The 24,186-nt window shown below is 38.1% G+C and overlaps 1 protein-coding gene across 1 annotated transcript in view; it reads right to left on the bottom strand.

The window, feature by feature from the left end:
• Positions 1 to 24,186, bottom strand: part of Cntn6 (contactin 6) — a 211,805-nt gene that overhangs the window by 156,770 nt on the left and 30,849 nt on the right. Inside the window, exon 3 of the mRNA XM_038319610.1 lies at positions 4,133 to 4,228. Within this exon, the coding sequence (XP_038175538.1) occupies positions 4,133 to 4,228 (96 nt within the window). The remainder of the gene's footprint in view (positions 1 to 4,132; positions 4,229 to 24,186) is intronic.

Below are 24,186 nucleotides of genomic sequence, written 5' to 3' on the forward strand. Positions count from 1 at the left end.
TCCATTTCAAAGGCCCATTCTTTGTTAGAATAGCTTCAGCCTCCCTGAAATCCTCCCCATTACCCCCAGAGGGATAGCATCTCTACACTCTCGGTTACTGCTAAATTTGGGAAGAAAACATTCACAAAACATCAGTACGAGAGGTCAGTTTTCTTCTATTCATGCAAAAGGAGTAATAACTTCTTAATCCTATCTGTTCAGTTGTAGGAATATCATAATTTATGTCTTTATATTCTCATGATATGTTAGATTAAATTATTATATCAGGTTAAATTCTCATGTTGTGCTATGCTGTGTTGTAATGCTATGTTACAGGAAGAAATTTCTCCCATGGGGATTCTTAAATATTGTCTTCTCCATTCTCATAAAGACACAAAAACAAATCAAAGTACTTATCCACCAAAGTTTACACTGTGGAACCAATGAGTTTATTGTGCCCACTTACAGAATCTGAGTGCGTTTGTGGACAGGGGTAATGGTGGCCTCAAAGCAATTGTACAGGAAGGTCTACACCCAATGTAAAACGTAATGTAGATGACGGCTACTGCATAGCCATGTAGGTAGAGTCTCATTCTATTAACTTCCCCAGATTATGTAATGTATCACTATGGGTACAACCTCAGTCCAGGCCATGTGCAATGAAGGCCAAGTTGCACACAAATGTTTGGGAGGGTTAACTGCGATATCAGATAAAGGTCCAATAGGCTGTCACAAGCCCCTCCTTTCATGAAGTAATGTCAACAGTCCAGCCTTCATGATCTGTGGCAAATAGGCATAGCTAATCTCATGAAAATTGCAGCTGTTATGGATGAATGACTATGTCCTATAATACTTATATTGTTATTATGTTATGCTATTAGTCAGCATTTATATGGAAACTCCATGAACTCTTTCTCATATCTTGTTTTGGGGCACAGATACTTTAGTTGACAGAAAGTATTATAGAACTCAAACATGTTAAGGCTTTCCCTTTTGTTCTTAGAATGTTTCTTTATAAAACACCTTTAAATATATTTCAAATACTTCTATTGTTAAAAGATGATTTGAATATATTTTGTGAATATACTAGAGGAACAACAAAACACACACATATGCTAATAATATCAAAATTATTATGACTTTTCCCTTTATGTAGAAAGACTTTTTGCACACACTATTCTAGATGTGTGTGGACAGAAAGGCACAGAACTAACTTGTACATAATTTGTTTAAAAACCATCAGCCTTTATGACCTGTTGTCATTATGGAGTTTAAAACTGATTTCTAAGAGAAGCAATATTGATATCTGCACATAAGACTCATGAAAAAGACACATACAGAAAACAAAAATAAATAAGATAAATATTTTAAATTACTTGAAAAAATGTGCCAGGGGGTAGTGACACACGCTTTTAATCCAGTATGTGGGAGGCAGAGGCAGGTGGATATCTGTGAGTTCGAGACCAGCTAATCTACAGAATGAGTTTCAATATAGCCCAAGACTGATTCACAGAGAAACCCTTTCTCAAAAGAGAGAGAGAGAAAGAGAGATAGAGAAGAAGAAGAAGAAGAAGAAGAAGAAGAAGAAGAAGAAGAAGAAGAAGAAGAAGAAGAAGAAGAAGAAGAAGAAGAAATGAATATAAAGATGTCACATCTCAACATAACTAACAAACCTTTTTGGCAAAATAGCAGATAAAAGTCAATAACTTTTTTATAAGAGAAAAATAGACAAAACAATTCCAATGGGGAAAATTACAAACAAATAGCAGACACTTAGAAAAACTCAAGGAAATAAAAGCTCTTAATGAAAGTATAACTCCGAAGAAATATATAGCAAAAGCCATGAGAAGACACAAAGATACATTATGTTCTATGTCCATCATACCTTTCCTCAAAAAGATGAATTTACTTTTGATCAATGATAAAATTTTCCAGGAGGAAATTGTTATGCTACCCAGAAATCATCATTGTCAGATCTCCATGGAATGATTCTGATCATTGCCCATGGAAATAGGCAAACTTGCATTCACTCTCATCTAAGACTCTTGTTTCTTACAAAGTTCTTACTTTAATGTATTCAGTGTTATCCACTGATTTAGTTTCATAGGATTCATTACATGATAGACAGTGAGGCCTTTTTGCTTTAAAAGAATGTTTAAAAGACTGTTTTTCCTGTAGAGTGTGTGTGTGTGTGTGTGTGTGTGTGTGTGTGTGTGAGTGTGTGTGTGGTTTACTCACAATTATTTTCCATTTCTATCATCCATGATTAAAACAAGACTAAAAATTTTCAACACCCCCAGGAATCTTTGAATATAGTCAAAGTACCAAAGGAACTAAAGTTTCCTTATTTTTCAATTTCAGCCATTGTTACAGGAATAGAATTTTCCATAAGGTCAAGAAAGAAAAAAAGACACTATCCAAAACATAAGCAATGTTCGTGTGCACTTTACAAGAATATAACTTGATGCTGAGACAGCATTGTGCACATAGCAACTCTCTAACACCTTAGGTGAACATAATGCCATATTTGTTAGGAGTGAGGAAAAATATATTGTTAGCTTCTAATTAGGATCCTTTGCTTTTTGTGCTGGCACATCACAAAGGTGATATAAAATGAAAATAATAATAAAATATTTTAAAGACTTATAAAAAAGATTTAGTTTAACATTAGAAGCAAAATTTGCCTTTTATCTTAAAAGAATATGTTTGATCTTTTTAAGAACTCTCCCGTTTTAGTATGGAAGCTAATATGAATAGGCAGTATGAATGTCTGGGATGCCTACATGGGACAGTTCCCTGTAGACTCTGCTTAAAACCTTTTAGCCTGCCGGGCGGTGGTGGCGCACGCCTTTAATCCCAGCACTCGGGAGGCAGAGGCAGGTGGATCTCTGTGAGTTCGAGACCAGCCTGGTCTACAAGAGCTAGTTCCAGGACAGGCTCCAAAGCCACAGAGAAACCCTGTCTCGAAAAACCAAAAAAAAAAAAAAAAAAAAACCTTTTAGCCTAAAACGTAAAAAATGAAATAATTTTAGTTTTCATTTTTAATAAGGTACATTATATAAGTCAATTTAATTTAGATATAAAGCACTGTTAATGTTTGCCTAATTCTATGTAAGAGGAAGCTGAATTTCAGAGTTCATTGACATAAAAATTGTCCTGAGTGATGGGTCATAGCATCAGATCATGCACTCAGTTTTATAGCAGGCCAACACGAGCACTGTTAAGTGCTCCTAGTTTCATCTTGTCAAGGACATATTTGTCCAGTAGCTAAAAGAGGATATTTTTGTTTTGTTTGTTTCGTTTATTTTTTTTCATGGTTTATTTATTTTTTTCTGATTTTTTTTCATTAAAGATTTCCATCTCCTCCCCTTCTCCTCCCCCTTCCCTCCCCTCCCTTCCACCCATACCCCCACTCCACCCCTCTCCAAAGACAAAGAGCCATCAGGGTTCCCTTCACTATGTTAAGACCAAGGTCCTCCCAGCTCCCCCTAAGTCCAGGAAGGTGAGCAACCAAACTGACAAGGCTCACAGTGAGCCCGTCCAAGCTGTAGAGTTCATGTTCATTGCCATTGTCCTTGGTTTCTCAGTCCTCCTCCACCGTCAGCCACATTCAGAGAGTCCGGTTTGGTTCTCTGTTCCATCAGTCCCATTCCAACTGGACTTGGTGGTCTCCCGTTAGATCTGTCCCACCGTCTCAATGGGTAAACGCACTCCTCACGGTCCTGACTTCCTTGCTCATGATCTCCCTCCTTTTGTTCCTCATCAGGACATTGGGAGCTCAGTCCGGTTCTCCTATGTGGGGCTCTGTCATTTTCTCCATCCATCATTTATTTTTTTAAAACTGGGTTTCTCTGTTAGCTTATGAAGCCTGTCTTGTAACTTGCTCTGTAGGCTGGCCTCAAACAGATATATCTACCTGTCTCTGCCTTCATAGTGCTGGAATTAAAAGCATGAGCCACCACTGCCCCGCTCTGAAGAGTATTTTAAATAAAACATTAGATTGCAGGACTATCTAGGTAGCTGATGAACTTCCTGGAGTTTTCTCAGATCCTATGAATGTAGGTGAAATGTCAGTTATTCTAGGATGTTGTGTGCCTCCTTCACCTTCCAATTGAGCCCAAGAATTAGCTGACACAAACTACACACAACATACCTCCAAAATGTGGTGGTGGGCCACAGAGGAGCACCACACCTTGACCTTCTCGGACGGACACTGTGCTTCTGGTTTTCGTTTCAAAGTCTTCAATATCTTAGAAAACAAGGAAAACAGGTTTAGAATTCCTTACTTTTCAGAGTTTCATAAGAATCTGCAAATCTTAAAAGGAACTTATTTTGATTGTTATAAGCAGCAGATACTCATATTTGACTGAAGAGAATATGTAGCTAATGGATAATTTATCTACAGTAGTGATTCATTCAAAAAGTCTTTCTGTCTTTCATTTAAATATAATTCAGTAAAGATTGTGATGAACACATTTGTTATGGCTACTCACTATGTTTACTTTTATTCTCTCAGACAGTTTGTAAGTCAAGAGGTGGTCCTCTAAGCATAGCTCATACTTAATATGTCCAGACAAAGTGTATTTAAAAGTGTATGCTTGCTGGGTAGTGGTGGCTCATGCCTTTAATCCCAGCATTCAGGAGGCAGAGGCAGGTGGATTTCTGTGAGTTCAAGGCCTTCCTGATCTATGAAGAGAGTACCAAGACAGCTAGAACTCTCACACAGAGAAGCACTGTCTTGAAAAACAAACCAACAAACATAAGTAAATAAATAAATGGTTATGCAGCCAATGTGCTAAAGTCTGCCTTCTTAGATTAATGGCTGCTCTTTCATAGTTAGACAATGTCTAAGACTTATGATACAGTAGCCTGAGAAACAAAGCTGTCATTGACAGGACCTGTGAGACAGAAAACACATCCTCTAGTGTCTATATTCCCTCAGAAAGCCGTTTCTCTAAATTACTTGCCATGTGTGATTCGACTCCAGACACCTAGGAAGTCTAGAAAGTCAGAAATGGGGGAAACCTTCATAAACAATGGAGCTAATGTTTAAATATTTCAACATTCCTAGAAAAGGTAAAAAACCTGAAGGAATGGGAAAATGCTCAATTCCCTCTGAACATCTGAATGGAAGTAGTGTCTTCATCTGTAAAATACATCATCCACCCATTCCTTGATGCATTCATTCATTTATTTACTCACTCACTCAGTCACTCATTTAGTGAAATGGTCACCTTCTAAAGGATAGGAATGCTGATTAAGTGCAGAAGCTATATTTGCAACAACAACAATTAATAGCAAAGGTCTGGCTGGGCGGTGGTGGCTCACGCCTTTAATCCCAGAACTCAGGAGGCAGAGGCAGGCGGATCTGAGTTCGAGGCCAGCCTGGTCTACAAGAGCTAGTTCCAGGACAGGCTCTAGAAACTACAGGGAACCCTATCTCGAAAAAAAATAGCAAAGGTCTGACTTACTATTATTCTGCTGAGCATCTAATAGGAAAATCAGATTTACCAAAAAGTACAGTGTTAACAAAGTGTGACCATTTGGAAACTGAGTCTTCTGCCTGTGAGCATCTATTCTCAATTTTTCAGTAGTAGCAGGGTTAAAATCAAACATATTTCTCTAACTAGATGATACATTCTCCAGACTTCTTTGTAGGCATATACATATATACATATACATATATATATACATATATATATATATATATATATATATATATATATATATATATATATATATATATATATATATATATATATCAAAAATAACAGTTCCTGTGTTTGAGACTTCAACTTTACAAACATTCAGGGTTCCTTTTCACTCAACTTCACTAACTCTTGACATGCCAATAAAACAAAATCCAAGCTACTTCCATTCAAAGTTACTTTTCAGACATGAAAGATTTACTTTTATGTGACTACTTAAGAGACTGTGACAAGTAGTGCCCATTGTTCTTGGTTGCCCAGCATAACCACATGGTAAGACCCTAGTGCTAAAGACACCCCTCACTTTTGTAACAGGACATAGAGAAATCAACCTTGACCTGACCACAAAACTCTCTTCTTCCTCCCACAAAGCTTACGCAGTACCAGGGTTTACTATGAAGACAATTAAGGGAGAAAGGATACCAGTGGTCTTACAAGATGCAGGTTCTACATGCTAAATTACTGACCTCCCTGGCAAAATCAAAATGTACTCAATTGGTGCAATACTAAAATATGACATATCAATTGGACATGAGGGGTATTTCATACCAGGTACTATAAATCTGATCAAAATCCATGTCTTGAGAGATCATAGGCCTTAATGGAAAAACCTACTGTTTTTGTTCTGATAAACACTCATGATGTCAAATTGTCTTCTAAATATTTCTATTTATTATTATTATTATTATTATTATTATTAAAAAATTCTGCCTCCTCCCCACCACCCATTTCCCTCCCCCTCCCCTCACTCCTATCCTCCTCCCTTTCCAGTCCAAGGAGCAGTCAGGGTTCTCTGCCCTGCAGGAAAGTCCAAGGTCCTCCCCCCTACATCCAGGTACAGGAAGGTAGACATCTAAACAGACTAGGCTCCCCCAAAGCCAGTATATGCAATAGAATCAAAACCCAGTGCCATTGTCCTAGGCTTCTCAGTCAGCCCTCATTGCCGGCCAAGTTCAGAGATCCCATGCTTTTTCAGTCCCAGTCGAGCTGGCCTTGGTGAGCTCCCATTAGATCAGCCTCATCATCTCAGTGGGTGGGCGCACTCCTTGCGGTCCTGACTTCCTCATGTTCTCCCTCCTTCAGCTCCTCATTTGGGCCTTGGAAGCTCAGTCCTGGGCTAAAAAGGTCAGTGAGCCTATAATTCCTGATCCTAGAGAAGCTAAATAAGAAGGTGAACCCAAAGAAAAACATATAGTTATCCTCCTGGATATTGGAAGTAGACTAGATTGCCAGGCAAAAATTGGGATCTTGGGGGTGGTGGTAAGGGGTGATGGGGAGATGTGGAGAGAAAAGTGAGGAGGGGAGGATGAAGAGATCCTGGGGGAATGGGATGGTTGGGATGGAGGAAGGGTGGATGGGGAGCAGGGAAGAAGATACCTTAATTAAAGGAGCCATTTTAGGTTTATCAAGAGACTTCACTCTAGAGGGGTACCCAGGTATACATGGAGATGTCCCCAGATAGTTCCTTGAGCAGCTGAGAAGAGGGAGCCTGAAATGGCCCTTTCCTATAGCCATACTGATGAATATCTTGCATATCACCATAGAAGCTTCATCTGGCGATTGATGGAGATAGAGACAGAGACCCACATTGGAGCGCAGGACTAAACATTTCTTGATAGCATAGACATATTTCTTTCAGTTTTGGCCAAAGAAGTGTCTTTGGTAATGGATAGTAGTTAATGTAGAAACTCATACCTGGTTTGAGTGCCAGGTATAAATAACTCTAAACACTGGTTTGTGGGTGGGACATATATCAACCTTCCCACACTAAGCTCTGGGATCTTCATGGTAAAGAGGTGGAAGAGAGCTAAGACATAAAGACTTATTGATACTTTATAACATGTCTATTACACATCAAATCATAGCACCGTTTTTACCTACACAAAATCAAACTAGTCAAAAATCCAGCATGAATCAGGAACTACAGGTAATTGATGCTGCTGAGGGAGGGAGAGAGAATCACTCTGCTTTGGGGATGTGATACTGGGAGGTGACTCAAGTCACAGTGGTGGTGGCCACATACCCATGTGCCTATGCACAGCCATAACTGGACTCTATGTATTATTAATAAAAATAATGAAATGAAAAGAAGCTTAGTCAGAGATGGACTGGGGGCTCTCTAGGAGGAGGTGGACAGTGGAAATGATGGATGGATATGATCACTATATGTTGTATAAATATATGGCACATTAAAAATGAGTTTAATTATTTTTAAAGCAGGCTGTATGGATCAAAACCTCAAGTTCTATTGTGCTTGAGGTGTTTATTGAGTGAAATCTTTATTACTGTAATTTAACCTTTTACCTTCAGACATCCTTCAAAGGAAATGAAGAAAGCACAGATCTAATATAGCATTAGAGGACCAAGCTTGGCTATGTCAGGGAAGGGAGACTATTCCTTCCATAAATGAAAATAAATGAGACTAAAGTTCTAGATGCACAGACTTCATAGTGCAAAGAAACCACTTTTGCTGTCATTCTACAGACAATTTGGGTTCTGAATATAATATTCATATGGACTATACTAAAATAAAAGAAGAATATTTGGTCAAAAGTAATAATAAATCATCTTAGAAATCATACCCGCTTCAATTAATCAGAAAGAACCTATCAACTCAGAGCAGATTGATTTGGAAATACATAAAGTATGCATGGGGGCTGGAGAGATGGCTCAGAGGTTAAGAGCATTGCCTGCTCTTCCAGAGGTCCTGAGTTCAATTCCCAGCAACCACATGATGGCTCACAACCATCTGTAGTGAGGTCTGGTGCCCTCTTCTGGCCTGCAGGCACATATACAGACAGAATACTGTATACATAATAAATAAATAAATAATTTTAAAAAAAAAAAAAAAAAAAAAAAAAAAAAAAAATAAAGTATGCATGGTAGTGTGTATCTGTAGTTTCAAAACCAAGAAGACACTTAAATGAGAATCACAATATAGACTTAGGTGCCTAAAACTCCTGTCCCAAATAAAAACAAATTTCTGAATGTCATATTGTTAAACAATAGGAGAGAGACATATTTCAGAATAAATCTATACTACTACTGAATTGTAAAAGAAATACAATAAGAACATACATATGACATGTAAGCAACTTAATAAGCTGTTACAAAGTATCTTATAAAGGGATATTTTAAAAATCTTTCATATTGTTTATACTAGAAGATTATCTGAAGTATGTCAGTTCCTCCATGAACATTTTTTTTTCCTCATGGTTTATTTTTTTTATATATTTAAAAATTTCCATCTCCTTCCCTCCTCCTCCCCCCTCCCTCCGCTCCTCCTCCCCCTTCCCTCCCCTCCTTCTCCCCATTCCCTCCCCTTCCCTCCACCCATACCTCCCCTCCCTCCCTCTCAAGGCCAAGGAGCCATCAGGGTTCCCCACTCTATGCTAAGTCCAAGGTCCTCCCAACTCCCCCCAGGTCCAGGAAGGTGATCGACCAAGCTGAGAAGGCTCCCACAGAGCCCGTCCATGCAGAAGAATCAGAGCCCAGCGCCATTGTCCTTTGCTTCTCAGTCAGCCCCCGCTGTTGGCCACATTCAGAGAGACGGGTTTGGTGGCATGATCCATCAGTCCCATTCCAACTGGAGTTGATGATCTCCCTTTAGTTCTGTCCCACCGTCTCCATGAGTGAACGCACCCCTCACGTTCCTGACTTTCTTTCTCATGTTCTCTCTCCTTCTGCTCCTCATCAGGACCTTGGGAGCTCAGTTCGGTGCTCCAATGTGGGGCTCTGTCATTTTCTTCATCTATCGTCAGGTGGAGGTTCTTTGTCAGTTGCATGAACATTTTGTAACCCCTGTGTACTTGACTTTAGAGTGTGTTTTAAGATTGTTTAAAGTCCAACTATAGTATGATCTGAAAAGTTATACATATTATAACAAATAAGAGGTTATAGTAGTGACATGCTGCCTTTGGAACATCTCATCCATGGATAGGGAAAAGATAAAGTATAGCTGTATAAGAAGAGGGTTTATGAACAAATAAATTACTTAAAGCTATATTAATAAATATAGAGTGACACTCTAATTTTTAATATGAAGTATTTAACAAATATGCCTCTAGATTTAAATACTGAAAACATGAACTGTTCAGAGGAGGAGTAACAATGAGATAAGAGAAAGTTATAAGAGAAAGATAAAGGGACAAGAGAAAATACGGAATGAGCAATGAAGATGTAAAAAAGTTTAGACAGATATTGCTCATCATATGTGATATTGGGAAAACAAATTTAGTGACATTTTCAGACAAAAACCAACTGTAGATAAGGACTTTTGGTTCAGAAGCATACAATTCAACTCTTCAGAGCAAGCTGGTAACAAGAGGGAAGATTTATGAAGAACATGGAAGGTGTTGGAGAACTCTACTGATTAGTTTGTTGGCTAAGCTAGAAGAGCTATCAAAAGGCATGTGGAGGGACAGCCCTTTGTAAGAAAATGGAATCAGGAGAAGTGATCTGGGTGTGAATATAAAATGGACTACAGAGTATTCACTGAATAGAATAAAAACTTTGGATAATCCAAATCTCCAGATGAAATTGGAAAGAGAATATTTGCTAGTTTATTTGCGAAGACAGAAAATGCAAGAAACATTTGTAGCATTTGCGTGCCCAGTCGGTACAATGAATAACCAGACCAGCTCAAGAACAACAGTTATGTTTTTTAATAATTGAAAAAAGGGAAAACTCATGCTAACCGAGTGAGAGGTCCGAAATCCGCAATGGTCCAGCGAACACAGTGTAGAGAGCGCACGCATCTTTCTCCCCTGTTTTTCTATGTGGGCTCCAGGCGGCCATACCCTAGCCAGATGTGATTGGCTGAGCTCCCCATCAAACATTATCTAGTTAGCACTTTTGCTGTTGAACTACATTACTTCCCAAATAAATATCTGTTTTGGTTTTCATAATGTGAAGTTCTGGGTCCAGAGAAAGAGATGCATGAGACATGTTATGTGATTAGTAACGCATCTGTTCTTGACATTTTAACATTCATACATGTGCAGATGGGCAAGCATGAGTGTGAGCATACACATGGAAACTAGAGGACACGCTCAAGTGTCAGTCTCCAGACACTATCTCTTATCACCCTATAGCTCACCTGGGTCAAGTTTAGCTGACCAGTAATTTCCAGGAGCCTATCTCCTCTCCAGGGATGGGATTATAAGTATGAGTCATCAGTTCTGGCTTTTTTTTTTTTTTACAGCGTTTCTGGTGAAGAACTCACAGTCACAAGGCAAATATCTTAGCCATTCTCTCCAGCACCTGCTTCAGACTGTTTGAAATGAAAAATTTCTTCAAGATGTAATTTGTTTATCCCCATAATTGGACCTGTTTCTCCATTTGCTCTTAATCAACAGTCATTAGTTGTGTAAGACCAGAGGATCTGGCAAGCCTGGCATGCTTTTTGTGCAGTGTTATTTAATTAAATTCATTCCATTTTTTGATTATAGAAAAACTGAGAGATATTCATGTATATTGGTGCCATCTATACAAACTAATATGATTAGGGTCACAGTTCAGTGGTAAACACTTGACAAGCATACACGAATGTTGGGTTCAAAGTTCAGCACTGATAAAAGAAAACTATTGACTTAAACTGTGTGTTCTTTGAGATTTGGCTTTGTATTTCTTTAAATCAAATCTTACTTAACTATATTTCAAAATTAACAGTCAATAGATAGACCTATTTCTATTTCTTATAGCCCCAAGAGATGGTTAATCTGAATATTTTTATCCCCCTTTACTATTATATTTGAAAGAGATTATTAAATTATCATTCATTTTTAGTGGTCACAGGAAGAAAAACCCTGTCAAAGTAAGTGATGAGAAACTGAAGGGCGGTGTGATATTAGGACACCTTGGATTGAATGCTCCTAGGGTCAAATTGTCAGCCACTTAAGCTCAGAAACATGGGTCAGGTTTTTAGGGTTAATCAGAATTCATTATGGCCATGATGATAAGACCCCTAAATGTCATCCATTGGTAACATATTTTTTCTGAGATCTTTGTTATTACAACAGGGTTCATATTAGCAGCACAAGAAAATCACTTTCTCTCAAAAAGTCGCACAAATCCTGCATGCTATCAAAACACACGTGTTGCAAAATGTCACTAGTTCATTGGTTTCAAATCATAATTCTGATAGTAAAACTGTTTAGTAGCACATAGATCATAATCAAGACATAATTATTAACACTAGATGCCCCGCACAGGAATCTCCTTTCATCAGGATCTATTTTTCTGTACCCAGTCTGTGTTTCAAATATCTTTCTGCCATCTAAAATCACAATTTAGTTGAGATAAAACTTGCAGCAACAGCCAAAGAATTTATGTAGCAATAAGAGCATCCGAAAATATTTTCCTTGCTATATAATACCTTTAAATGTTTACATATATCTCTCTCCAATTTCTATTTTTACCCTCTCATTTTTTTCTTTTTGCTTAAGAGAAAAATAGCTTGCTCTGAGATCGTTCCCTGAGATCGTCTTGAATTCTATAACATTTTGAGATATTCCCATAAACCACAAAGGTGACCTGTACAGCCTGTCCTTGTGTTCAGGGTTTAAGTCCTGCAGTGCTGGTTGCTATTAAAGACCTCAATTGTTGAGGTTGCTTTCATTAAGCTATTCTGATGACCATAGCTTACAGGGCCCTGTGGTTTTATTGCCTTTTTTTTTTTTTTTTTTTTTTTGGTGGAAGTTTTTGGCAGAAACATAAGCAAAAATGCAGTCACAAACAAGGCTCTGTTCCAAAGGCCAGCAGGAAGTGCCTGAAAATGGCCCATAAAATGAGCTTTAAAGAATTACTGGGCCATATGTTCTCTCATAGAACCACCATGGTACAGTAGAGGGACAAAGATGAAAAAAAAAGTCCTTAAAATGAAGTCTATGCAATGTTAAGTATTCCAACATTCAATTGTAAAGAGAATACATCTTTGCAGCTGTCACATGTAGGAATGCATCTCAGCTTAATTAAAGCAAGAAACTGTGCCTTTGATGCCAAGTCCTGAGGATCACATTCAGAAGATGTGGTGGCAGTGCCAGCTTCTGACACCAAAGGGAACCAATGACTTGCCAACTCTCATAAGCTTGAAGGAAGGCAATGAGTACCTAGGGCCCATCAGCCAGATAACACTTAAACTTTAGAGGATAAGGGAAATTACATTTTCACCAGAAAAAAAAAAAAACATGTCCACATGGGTTGCAAAACAGCAAAGGCTTATTCTTAAAAATCTGAATAACGTGTCTTCGCCCTTTAATGTGAAAAAAATCATTTACTTTAACACTGGAAGTGTTCCTTTTATTTTTCTCTCTTATTCATAGATCAAGGTTAGCTACCACGGACCACAAACCCTTATGAGAACAGTCAATGAACCCTCATAACTGCTTGTAATGCATTTGAAACTGGCTCACACACTGAGCTGAGAAGGAAGCTGAGGCTGAATGTCTCATTGGTTCCTAGGTGTCAGGTCAGGAGGGTACTTCCTGAACTCATGCTCTGAACACATGATGTTCTATGCTGCAGATGTCAGGTGGGGTCTCACTGTTTTGACATTAAGGCAACTTACCCTGCTAGTACATGCCCAAACCAGCCAACCAACCAAAGGCAAATGTCTTTGATGAATTTATGTAAACTCCAGAGTAGAGACTAAAGGTGTTCTGACTTTTCTGGATCCTTGTCTCTTTCGTGGTTTAACTCTATGTTCACATCAATGCAAAATTGAACTCTGACCTTATTTTGACCTACCTAAAGATACAAAGCCTCCAGGGTAGCAAGAAAAAATCCTTAACATGTTCTGGGGCTATGCCAGTCTTCCTCATTTATCAAGATGTAATTCAAACCTTTTTCAATGAACTATTATAAAGGTGTGTGTTTCATTAGCCACACTGCCTGTTGCTTATGCCTATTCTTTCTTCAACAACCCTCCATCCCTGTTACTGTCCTTTGAGGAAGAGATTCACTCTTTCCTTTAAAAACTGAACTAAAATAAATCAGATCATTTACTTCAACTACTTCTATCAATCAGAAATTAAGAAATCTACACTACCTTTCCAAAGGATACCAGGAAATAACAAATTATTTCCTAATACTAATGTGTTAAAATATCTGTATTTGAAAACCAGACTAAATGTCCTCTCACTAAGCTTTCCCCCAGACACAGGCTCTGCAATCTGCTCCCAAACCTGAGGCATTGCTCAGTTCGTCTTTTGCTCCATGCCTTAAAAGCAATTTCAATTACTTGTCTCTTTGAAGCCATTAGATCTGACTTTAAGCGCTGAAATTTATTTTCTCCAGCTCCTTGCTTCTCAGCAATCAAATACTCTTTCCCCGCTTTGAGAATCCATCTGAAGAAGTTTCCGTGTGAAGTGTACACTGGAGTAAACAGGACTCGGGAGCACTCTCACCATCATGCTGCAGCTCCCCAGGTTGAAGATGAGCGTTTTGTTTTGGCCCAAGGCAAAAACATTGTGCTGAGCACAATACCCAGCAAACTCAATGATACCTTACCCAGCAAAACTCAAGTGCTCAAAGACACCAAGAAAAGTCTCCTAGTTCTCTATTGCTCCCAGAGAACTACCAGGTATAAATGCAAGGACCTTTTAGAATTAAGAATAATAATAATAAAAAAAACTATTTCAAACTTTCTAGACTGAATTCATATTTCTCCATACTTCTATTTCTTTCCTCTATTTTTTGAGTGGTTTGAATAGGAAAAAGATCTTAGTTCTATTATTAATTTTCTCAGACTTTTATTAAGTGGCATACAAAAATATCTCTGCTTAGCCCAGTTTCATTTTCTGCTCTCATTCTCTGGATTCTCTATACGCAGTTCCATTGTTTCTGATATTATTGTGTTTCCTAGCTTAACTCAGTAACATAACATGACATAACCTAATAAAGTGCAAGTCTATTGTCAAATCCTGTAAAAGAAGCAATAGCTAAAACTTAATATTAGACACAAATCTGGAATGCTAATATCCTAGTAGGAAGTAAGAGCCTATTTTAAGAGCTTCTGGTGTCAAATCCATTTAGAATCCCAACTAAAATTTGATTCCATTTTTTTGTTAATGTAAAAGTATTTCTATTAAAATTTATAAATAAGAGAGCCACAAGATGGCTCAGTGAGTAAGAGTATTTGCTGCCAAGTTGACAACCTGTGTTTGATCCCTTGGACCTGGTAGGAGGATGGAATAGATTCCCACAGGTTGTCCTCTAATCTCAATGTGCATACTGTGCCAATGATAAATTGCCAGAAAACTATTTTCTATGGCATTTAATTTAAGTAAATAAAAAATATCTTCATCAGTCCAGAATCTAGATTTTTCAAAAAGATATGGATATAGTAAATAGAACAAGTAAACGCATGTGAAGTAACTAAGACCTCTATTATGATAGAGATGGAGAACTTACTATAATAAATTAATTTATCTGATGAATAATGACAATAACAGTTATACCCATGGAAAAGAGGGGGGAGGCAGGCCTTACACCTGACCCATAAGTTTGAGATCCTCACAATTAAAATCATATGAGAGGCTACAGAGATGATTCCATGATTAAGAGTGCTTCTTGTTCATCCAGAGGACTCAAACTCAGTTACCAGCACCCAATTCAGGCAGCTATCATTGACCTATAACTCTGGTTCCAGGGATCTGACTAGCTTCTTCTGACCTCTGTGGATACTCCCATACATGTGGCATATACACAAAAGAGTAAATAAAATTTAAATGCATCTTAAGTAAAACTAGATGAGAAAAATTAAAAGGAATGAGGGAGTGAAGTAGGTTTGCTAGTTTAGGATAACTGGAGATGCCTTTTTATTTAAAACCTTAGTTTACAGTACTGGGATTTTGAATGGAAAATAATATATGTATATATTTGTAGGCATACGTAGATCAAATAGGACTTTCTGTGAAAGTCTCTGTGATGGGAATAATGATCAGGGCATAAGTTTAGAACTGCATAATGCTTTCAAATACTAACTTTGCCACATAAAGTACTGACAGTTTCATAAATCTCTACTTCATTTGTCTCCACTTTTAAAATTGAGTAAATGTTAACGAAGATCTCATGTTGCAAGGAACTGCTTGTTTTTCCTGGCCACCCAGAACCGAAATAATCACACAGAAACTATATTAATTAAATCACTGCTTGGCCCATTAGTTATAGCTTCTTATTGGCTAACTCTTACATCTTAATTTAGCCCATTTCTATTAATCTGTGTATTGCCACATGGCAGTGGCTTATTGGCTTAAGTTCCAGCATGTCTATCTCTGGTAGCAGTACTATGGTGTCCCGCTGACTCTTTCCTTCTCCTAGCATTCAGTTCTGTCTTCCCTGCCTACCTAAGTTCTGCCTTATCAACAGGCCAAGGCAATTTAATGGTAGTTACAGCATACAGAGGGTACTCCCACATTTATCTCAAGCGAATGTAATATTGTTCCCATAAAGGACACAGCAGACCCACTTTAACCCTACCTATAATATTTAACACAAGTCACCAATTAGGACAACTATCTGTTTAAACCACGACAGAAAACAAAACAGAAAATCACAAATTGACTGAGAGAGGCATAATTAGTACAACGGTCTCACAAGCCATACCAAAGATCAGATCCTCTTTCTTTGTAAGGCATTGTTATTTTGAAGGGGGGTTACAGAAATGAATCAGTGTGTGCTCAGAATGTCAAAATTCAGAATCAAAGGATGTGGGTTAGACCAATTTTATGACAGATGAGCGTTCCTTATGGACCAACCTAAGAAAAGTATGTCTTCCTTTGCTACATCCCAGTGGATAGCTCAAATGTTCAGTGAATGAAAACAACAACAACAACAACAAAAATCCTGCCTCAAGTCGAAAGTACAGGAATCTTATTCTGAGCACAGCAACATCAAGTTGTACTTTATTCCACATAATGTTTTTACCAACACGACACGCTGTTAGATGGAGGAACATTGAACCCCACTAGCCAGAAAAGCTATGCATTCCAGTTGGAAACTGATACAACTTTTTAGCCATCAAAACAAACAAATAAAGAAAAGAAAACAATGAGAAATGAACAAACAAATAAATAAAAACCTAGGCTTCTCATCTTCATGGTCACGGGCTTTTTTTTTTTTATTTTTCTCATTTTTTTATTCAAGATTTCCATCTCCTCCCCTCCTCCTCCCCCTTCCCTCCCCTCCCTTCCACCCATACCCCCACTCCACCCCATACCCCCACTCCACCCCTCTCCAAAGACAAAGAGCCATCAGGGTTCCCTTCACTATGTTAAGTCCAAGGTCCTCCCAGCTCCCCCTAAGTCCAGGAAGGTCACAGGCTTTTTGACTTTGGGTGAATGTTCATTTTCCCCACATTTTGTTGTACACAGTCTTTTAAGTCAATAATCTCTGCAGGGATTTCTCAGGGCTATCTGTAAATCCCAGGATGGATAAATGATATAAGGAGAGGAGCTAGAAGACAGGATCTTTGGGCAAATAAAGCTGTAGGAGAGCAGAAGCAGATCAGGCACTGTGTCATCAGGGCCTTTGTCTTAGAGCTGAGCACTTAAAATTCCACTAATTAAAATTCTTAATTAATTAATAGAATAAATTACGTCTCTTAAAGGAATCTCTTAATGGTAGAGAATAGGTAGGATACCTTTGGTGGTCTCAGTGGACACCAAAGTAAATCGAAGGACAGTGCGTCTTTATTAAATATGCATCAAATGCATGAAAGCAACACCTGTAGCAGGAATGAAGGAGAATAGTATTTACTGAGTCCCTTTCTGGTTCCTCACACTTCATAGAGAAAATGGCATGTAAGCATTTTTTTTATTCTCATTTTAGTTCTACACATGGATGGATGGTCAGAAAAGTTAAGCAACCTGTCCAAGACTGCACAGCTAAAGGAGGATAATCTAAGGGCTCCTATCCTGCTCTGATCCAGAAACATGGTTAGACATCAAGAAATCACTCTATTTACTCCTCATAAACAGAAGAGGAAATACTGAGACAGAGAATAGGGAGTAAGCCTATAAGTGAAGGTTTATCCTAGAGAAAACAGCTAGGTTCTATCTCTTGGTAAAATACAGTGTCGCCTTTGATTAAAGTTGTGCCACCTGGAAGCAAAGAAGTTCAGAGCGGCCATGGCTTCCCAAGAATCTAAAAGGATTTTAAGTAGAAGTTCACCTGTGATTAACTATGATTGTCATGCACAGAGTGAGAATATTGGTTCAGATGAAACCCTCACCTTCCCAGGATCAATGGCATCCACAGTGCCCTGAAATTCACCTCTATGACTCTCCTTAGAGTTTAACATAATGATTTAGAAGGAAAGATATTTGGTAAGGGTAGTTACCCTTCCTCAGACTGAGCTTGTGCTGATGGTTTCATTAGATCGTTAGCATTTAACATTAGTGACTTGTATGAGATATGATAGGTAGAGTTAAGGAATAAAGAAACACCTCTAACTGAATAGGTTACTCTTGTGTTTCTCAAAAGAGCAGAAAGTAAAAACGTGTTCTCAGAAACCCTTTGCATACATAAGCTCTCAGTTTACCAAGGTTTTTATCCAATTGACTTCAATGCGAACTGCTTCACAGAGTACAAAGAGAATATTTTAGTTCTGTACATACAAGTTATTTTCTTTTTATTTTTAATTTTATTCATTTATTTATTTTACTTATCAATTATAGTTTCTCTTCTCTCCTCTCCTGTTCCTTCCCTTCTGCTCCTACCCCCACCCTTTCCATTCCTCCTTTATTTCCACTCAGAAATGGTAAGGTCTCCCAAGGTAGTCAACAAAACGTGGCATATCTAGTTGAGTCATGACCATGCTCCTCCCCCGGCATCAAGGCAGGGCAAGCAGTCCCACCATATGGAAAAGTTCCACAAGGAGTCAAGGATAGGTCTTGGTTCCACTGCTAGGGGCCCTATAAAAGAATAAGCTACACAACTGTCACCGAAATGCAGAGGGCCTAGATTGGTCCCTTACGAGATCCCTAACTGTCGGTCCAGAGTCCAAGAGCTCTCAAAAGCTCAGGTCAGCTGTGTCTGTGGGTTTTGCGGTCATGATCTTGACACACCCCCTTATATAATTCCTCCTCCCTCTCTTCAGCTAGACTCCTAGAGTTTGGCCCAGTGCTTGATCGTGGAACTCTACATCTGCTTCCAAAAGTTACTGGATGAAGACTCTGTAATGACAAGCTATATTTTTATCACTGTGAAAACATAGCTATCTGAAATAACAAGATTTCTGTTGACTTCTAACTTAAGGACATTTAGTTCATTAAGGTGAGAAGACATGGTAATAGGTGGTACTAGGCACTAGGTGGTACTAGGCATATGACTACAACTCCTCCATTCCTCATTTCTTCGTGCAACTGAAAACTGAGATGGATGAAGAGGAGACATGGGCTACAAATCTCAAATTATGTCCCCTCAAAGATCCACTTCCTCCATCTAGGCTTAATTCATGTAGATGGTACAGTCTTTCAAAAGAGCATCACCAACTGGGGACGAAGTAAGCCTACAGGGGGATATAACTTCAAAATCATTGCATTGTGTTTGAGACTAAGGGTACAACATAAATCATCTATTGGTAAGAATGTTGCTTCTCAGTGTTCTCGGATATATCTAGTGTCATATATAAAATACACTCAAAAAATACTATGGAATAGAGGACCATATTAAACTCTGACATTTCAAATTATTCTCTTCTAATATTTTGACAAGACAATATAAATAACTTGTTCAATATGAGTTATTAAATGACCCTAAATAAGTTCATAAAGATTAAGTTTATTTAACTGGCATGCTGGATAAATTTTATACTTATTTATACTTTAAGTTTTTGTCTATGTTCCTATTTACTACTTTATTTACTTACTTAAGACAGGTGCTAATGTGGTCCAGGCTGGCCTCAAAAGTATAGAGCTGAAGATGACCCAGAAACTTCTGATGTTTCCGTTTCAACTTTCCAAATGGTAAAATTACAGGTGTGTATCATCACATCTAGTGTTGACAGTGCCAGAGACAGAACTCAGAATTTTGTACATACTTGGCAAGTACCCTACCAGCATATATATATATATATATATATATATATATATATATATATGAGTTTATGTTTGTATGTTCCAGGAAATGAAGTTTAACTGAAGAACAAAAAATTAACTAAAAAAATATGTCTTTGCACTAAACATGTACAGACAATTATATTATTGTAGTTTCAAATAATACTAATTTACATAGGACTTGTAATTAGCTTTAAAATAAATCTAAAATTATTGAAAATCTAAAATGTGTGTGAATTATATGCAAATACTCTACTATGTTTACATAAAGGAACTGGAGACTGTTAGGTCTGAGATGCTTAGGTGGGTGTGGAGACTATTCACTCAGATTCAGAAGGGAGACTATATCAACATTTTATGTGATAAATATGAGTATGATTGTATATGTTTTCCTGTATATTACTAAGTCACTAGAATTTTTAAAATAATATTATCTAGGTCACTGAACTGAAATGAAATGCTAGCACACATGTCCTGTTAACTTTAACATAATGTTACCATTCAAGAGTCATGGATTGCTTCATTCTCTAGGTCGTTCCTGCTTCTGTTAGCACATTATGTCCATTTGCATGGCATCAGTAGGAATTAACTTCATCCAAGTCAAAGGACGGAGGCATTTCAAATGGTCAGGAAAAACCTCAGAGCATAAAAAGCACCTGTAAATTCTGAAAGGCCAATGACTATACCCACCACTTCCTCTTCTTTCCTTTCATTCTGTCCTCCAAAGATCACTTTCCTGGCTCTATTGGCTATCACCCTGCAGTGTGCTTTTGGCTTATCCTTGCTACAGTACTCTGAAAACCTCTCAGTTCTTGAGCGTACTGTCAAGGTTTCCTGTATGTTACTTCTAGTAGTTGAGAAATTCACTGCCTGACATCTGTTATGGAAGAAGCTCCATATTGGCATCCAAAGTTGCTCTTTCACAGGTAGGGCAGAAAATAATTACCAAATTGAGGATAATGATTAATCAAGAAGACCACATTTTAATGTTCTTCATAACCTGTTATGTATCTCAATTATTTTAAAGATAGAATAAATCAGCCTAATTATAAGGGTCATACTCACTGAAGAGCAGAAATATAACCTTTTCACTTATAGAGCAAAAGAAGTAAGTAGTTCCTAATTTCCTGGCCTGCTAACTTTGAACTTTTATATAAGTTTTGTGACACATATAAGGTTTTGGTGACTGATTTAGAGTATGGATGACTTTTAAAATTTAAATGATATAATAAATGTTAATGCACTGTCAATTTCCTTTGTCATTTTTATACTTTTCTTTTCATTCCTGAAGAGTCTTACTATCCTTAATGCTTAGCCCTAAATAACCTCAAACATGTTATCTTCCTGCCAGGATTCCATGGCTTCCAGGCCCAACACAAGTCAGTTTCTTTAATTTTCCCACAGAATGACTAAAATTTTACAAAATAAAGGCATTCTTGTTCTTGTAATATATGATATGTTTTTAATCCCTATAAAGTAACTCCTCACCTTCTATCATTCTACTGTACTCACGAATTCACCAGTCATACCGAGGCCAGTAAAAGTTGAGGGTTCACTACCTTAAAAATGTAATTTCTCTAGTTGAGATAGTCTGAATTCTTGTGTGTCCCATGGTGTGCACATCCTTCCATAGAGGATTTGTTTGACTACTGAGGATTTTCTGTTCTCAGGAATGACTCTCAACCAATGTTATGAGAATAAGTAAGAAAGTAGCCCATCTTGCTTGACCAAGGGCCAAGTGCTCCTGAGATCTGTTTCGCATTTCTGAATCACAGTTATTCACACGCACGACTCACTCATTACTTCAAACTTTCTGGTTTTCCTGTTCCCTACCTTTCCTCCTAGTCCGTGACCTGCTACCTGGGATCACCACGCAATCACTGTTTATCTCTCTCTCTGTCATGACATCTGTTTTTGAAGAGGAAGAGAGTATGCTCCTGACATCTAAAACAAGTCTTAGCTGCCAAATCTATTGAACACTTCCTATTTGCCAAGCATTGCTCAAGCCAAACTTCCAGCAACAAGCGAAACAAACAAAACTATTTTTATCCTGGTGAATCACTGTTTCTCTAATTTATTTCACACTCCATACATGTAATTTTCACAAGCCTCATGTTAAATTTGAAACATCTATTTCCTTATTCATTTCTTCATGAAGCAGAGAATATGATGAATTAGGGAAATGCATCAAGTTTGCTTTTATTTCGTGGAAAAGTCACCTCAGGCATGCAATGGTATGATGACTCTCATGGTGGTGGTATCCAGGGAAAATGTCACACAGGCAAGGAAACTCTCTACAGTATTCAGCAAACTGAACATGCGGCAACATTAAACATCTGCCCTGAATCCTAATTTGAGACCACTAATAATACTAATAATATAAAATATAGAGAATATTCTGTGGAACCTGAGAGATACCATGATGCATATTAAGTATTGATGGAGCCCCTGGGTGTTTTGAGTCTGAAACCCCATTTAGAAGTATCAGGCATGCAAAGCAATTGACCCACCAAAACATCAACGAAAATGTCTTTGATATTCTGCATTTTTGAAAACAGCTCTCTTGCTTTGTCACCACAAAGTCACTTAAAAGCAGGGAGTCAATTTGTATTCAAAAGCTTCTACTTCTGCAAATGGTACATAGGCATTTTCACTAAATTGCTTCTCTATAAGAAATAGACATGGTCTAATCTGCATTGACTTAAGTATATTTCTGCCTGAAGACAGAGAAATGACCCTAAACAACCTTTATGCCTCAAACTGTGCACACTTTTCTTCTAAAATTTACTTCGAAGCAATTTTAGTTTATATCATTCAAACAAGTAATTTTTCTTACTCTTGTGAAGATAAAGTAATTCTAAACTATGCTCTAAGATATGTTTAGGTTTGTGTATACCTGTATATATATTTGGATACACAAGTAATTAATTATAGATAACTATATTTGTACTGTAATATATGTGATAAAATTTGACTTAATGTCCAAACACTTCCATAGGTAAGTGTTAATAAGTACGCTACAACATTTGGGCACAGGAGACCGCTTCCTACGTATAGCCCCTGCAGCACAGACATTAAGGGCAACATTGAATAAATGGGACCTCCTGAAGATGAGCAGCTTCTGTAAAGCAAAGGACACTGTCACTAAGACAAAAAGGCAGCCTACTCACTGGGAAAAGATCTTCACCAACCCCACAACAGACTAAGGTCTGATCTCCAAAATATATAAGGAACTCAAGAGACTAGACTTTAAAATGCTAATTAACCCAATTAAAAATGGGGCACTGAACTGAACAGAGAATTCTCAACAGAAGAAGTTCAAATGGCCAAAGGACACTTAAGGACATGCTCAACCTCCTTAGCTATCAGGGAAATGCAAATCAAAACAACTTTGAGATACCATCTTACACCTGTCAGATTGGCTAAAATCAAAAACACCAATGATAGCCTTTGCTGGAGAGGTTGTGGAGTAAGGGGTACACTCATCCATTGCTGGTGGGAATGCAAACTTGTTCAACCACTTTGGAAATCAGTGTAGTGGTTTCTCAGGAAATTCAGGTTCAACCTACCCCAGGATCCAGCAATACCACTTCTCAGAATATACCCAAGAGATGCCCTATCATACTACAAAAGCATTTGTTCAACTATGTTCATAGCAGCATTATTTGCAATAGCCAGAACCTGGAAACAACCCTTCAGTGGAAGAATGGATAAAGAAACTGTGGAATATATACATATTAGAGTACTACTCGGTGGTAAAAAACAATGACATCTTGAATTTTGCATGCAAATGGATGGAAATAGAAAACACCATCCTGAGTGAGGTAACCCAGGCCCAAAAAGATGAACATGGGATGTACTCACTCATAATTGCTTTCTAGCCATAAGTAAAGGACATCGAGCCTATAATTCGTGATCCTAGAGAAGCTAAATAAGAAGGTGAATCCAAAGAAAATCATATAGTTATCCTCCTGGATATTGGAAGTAGACAAGATTGCTGGACAAAAAATGGGAATTTGGGGGTGGGGTTGGATGGGGGGATGGGGAGAGAAAAGTGTGAAGTGGAGGATGGGGAGAGCTTGGGAAAATAGGATGGTTGGGATATAGGAAGGGTGGATATGGGAACAAGGAATTATATATCTTAATTAAGGGAGCCATTCTACGGTTGGCAGAGACTTGACTCTAGAGGGGTTCCCAGGTGTCCAGGAAGATGCTCCCAGCTAGTTCCTTGGGCAGCTAAGCAGAGGGAGCCTGAAAGGGCCAGATCCTATAACCATACTCATGAATATCTTGCATATCACCATAGAACCTTCACCTGGCAATGGTTGGAGATAGAGACAGAGCCCCACATTGGAGCACCAGACTGAGCTCCCAAGGTCCTGATGAGGAGCAAAAGGAGGGAGATCATGAGCAAGGAAGTCAGGACCGTGAGGGGTGCGTTC

The sequence above is a fragment of the Arvicola amphibius genome, chromosome 2 (assembly GCF_903992535.2).
Source record: "Arvicola amphibius chromosome 2, mArvAmp1.2, whole genome shotgun sequence".
NCBI lineage: Eukaryota > Metazoa > Chordata > Mammalia > Rodentia > Cricetidae > Arvicola > Arvicola amphibius.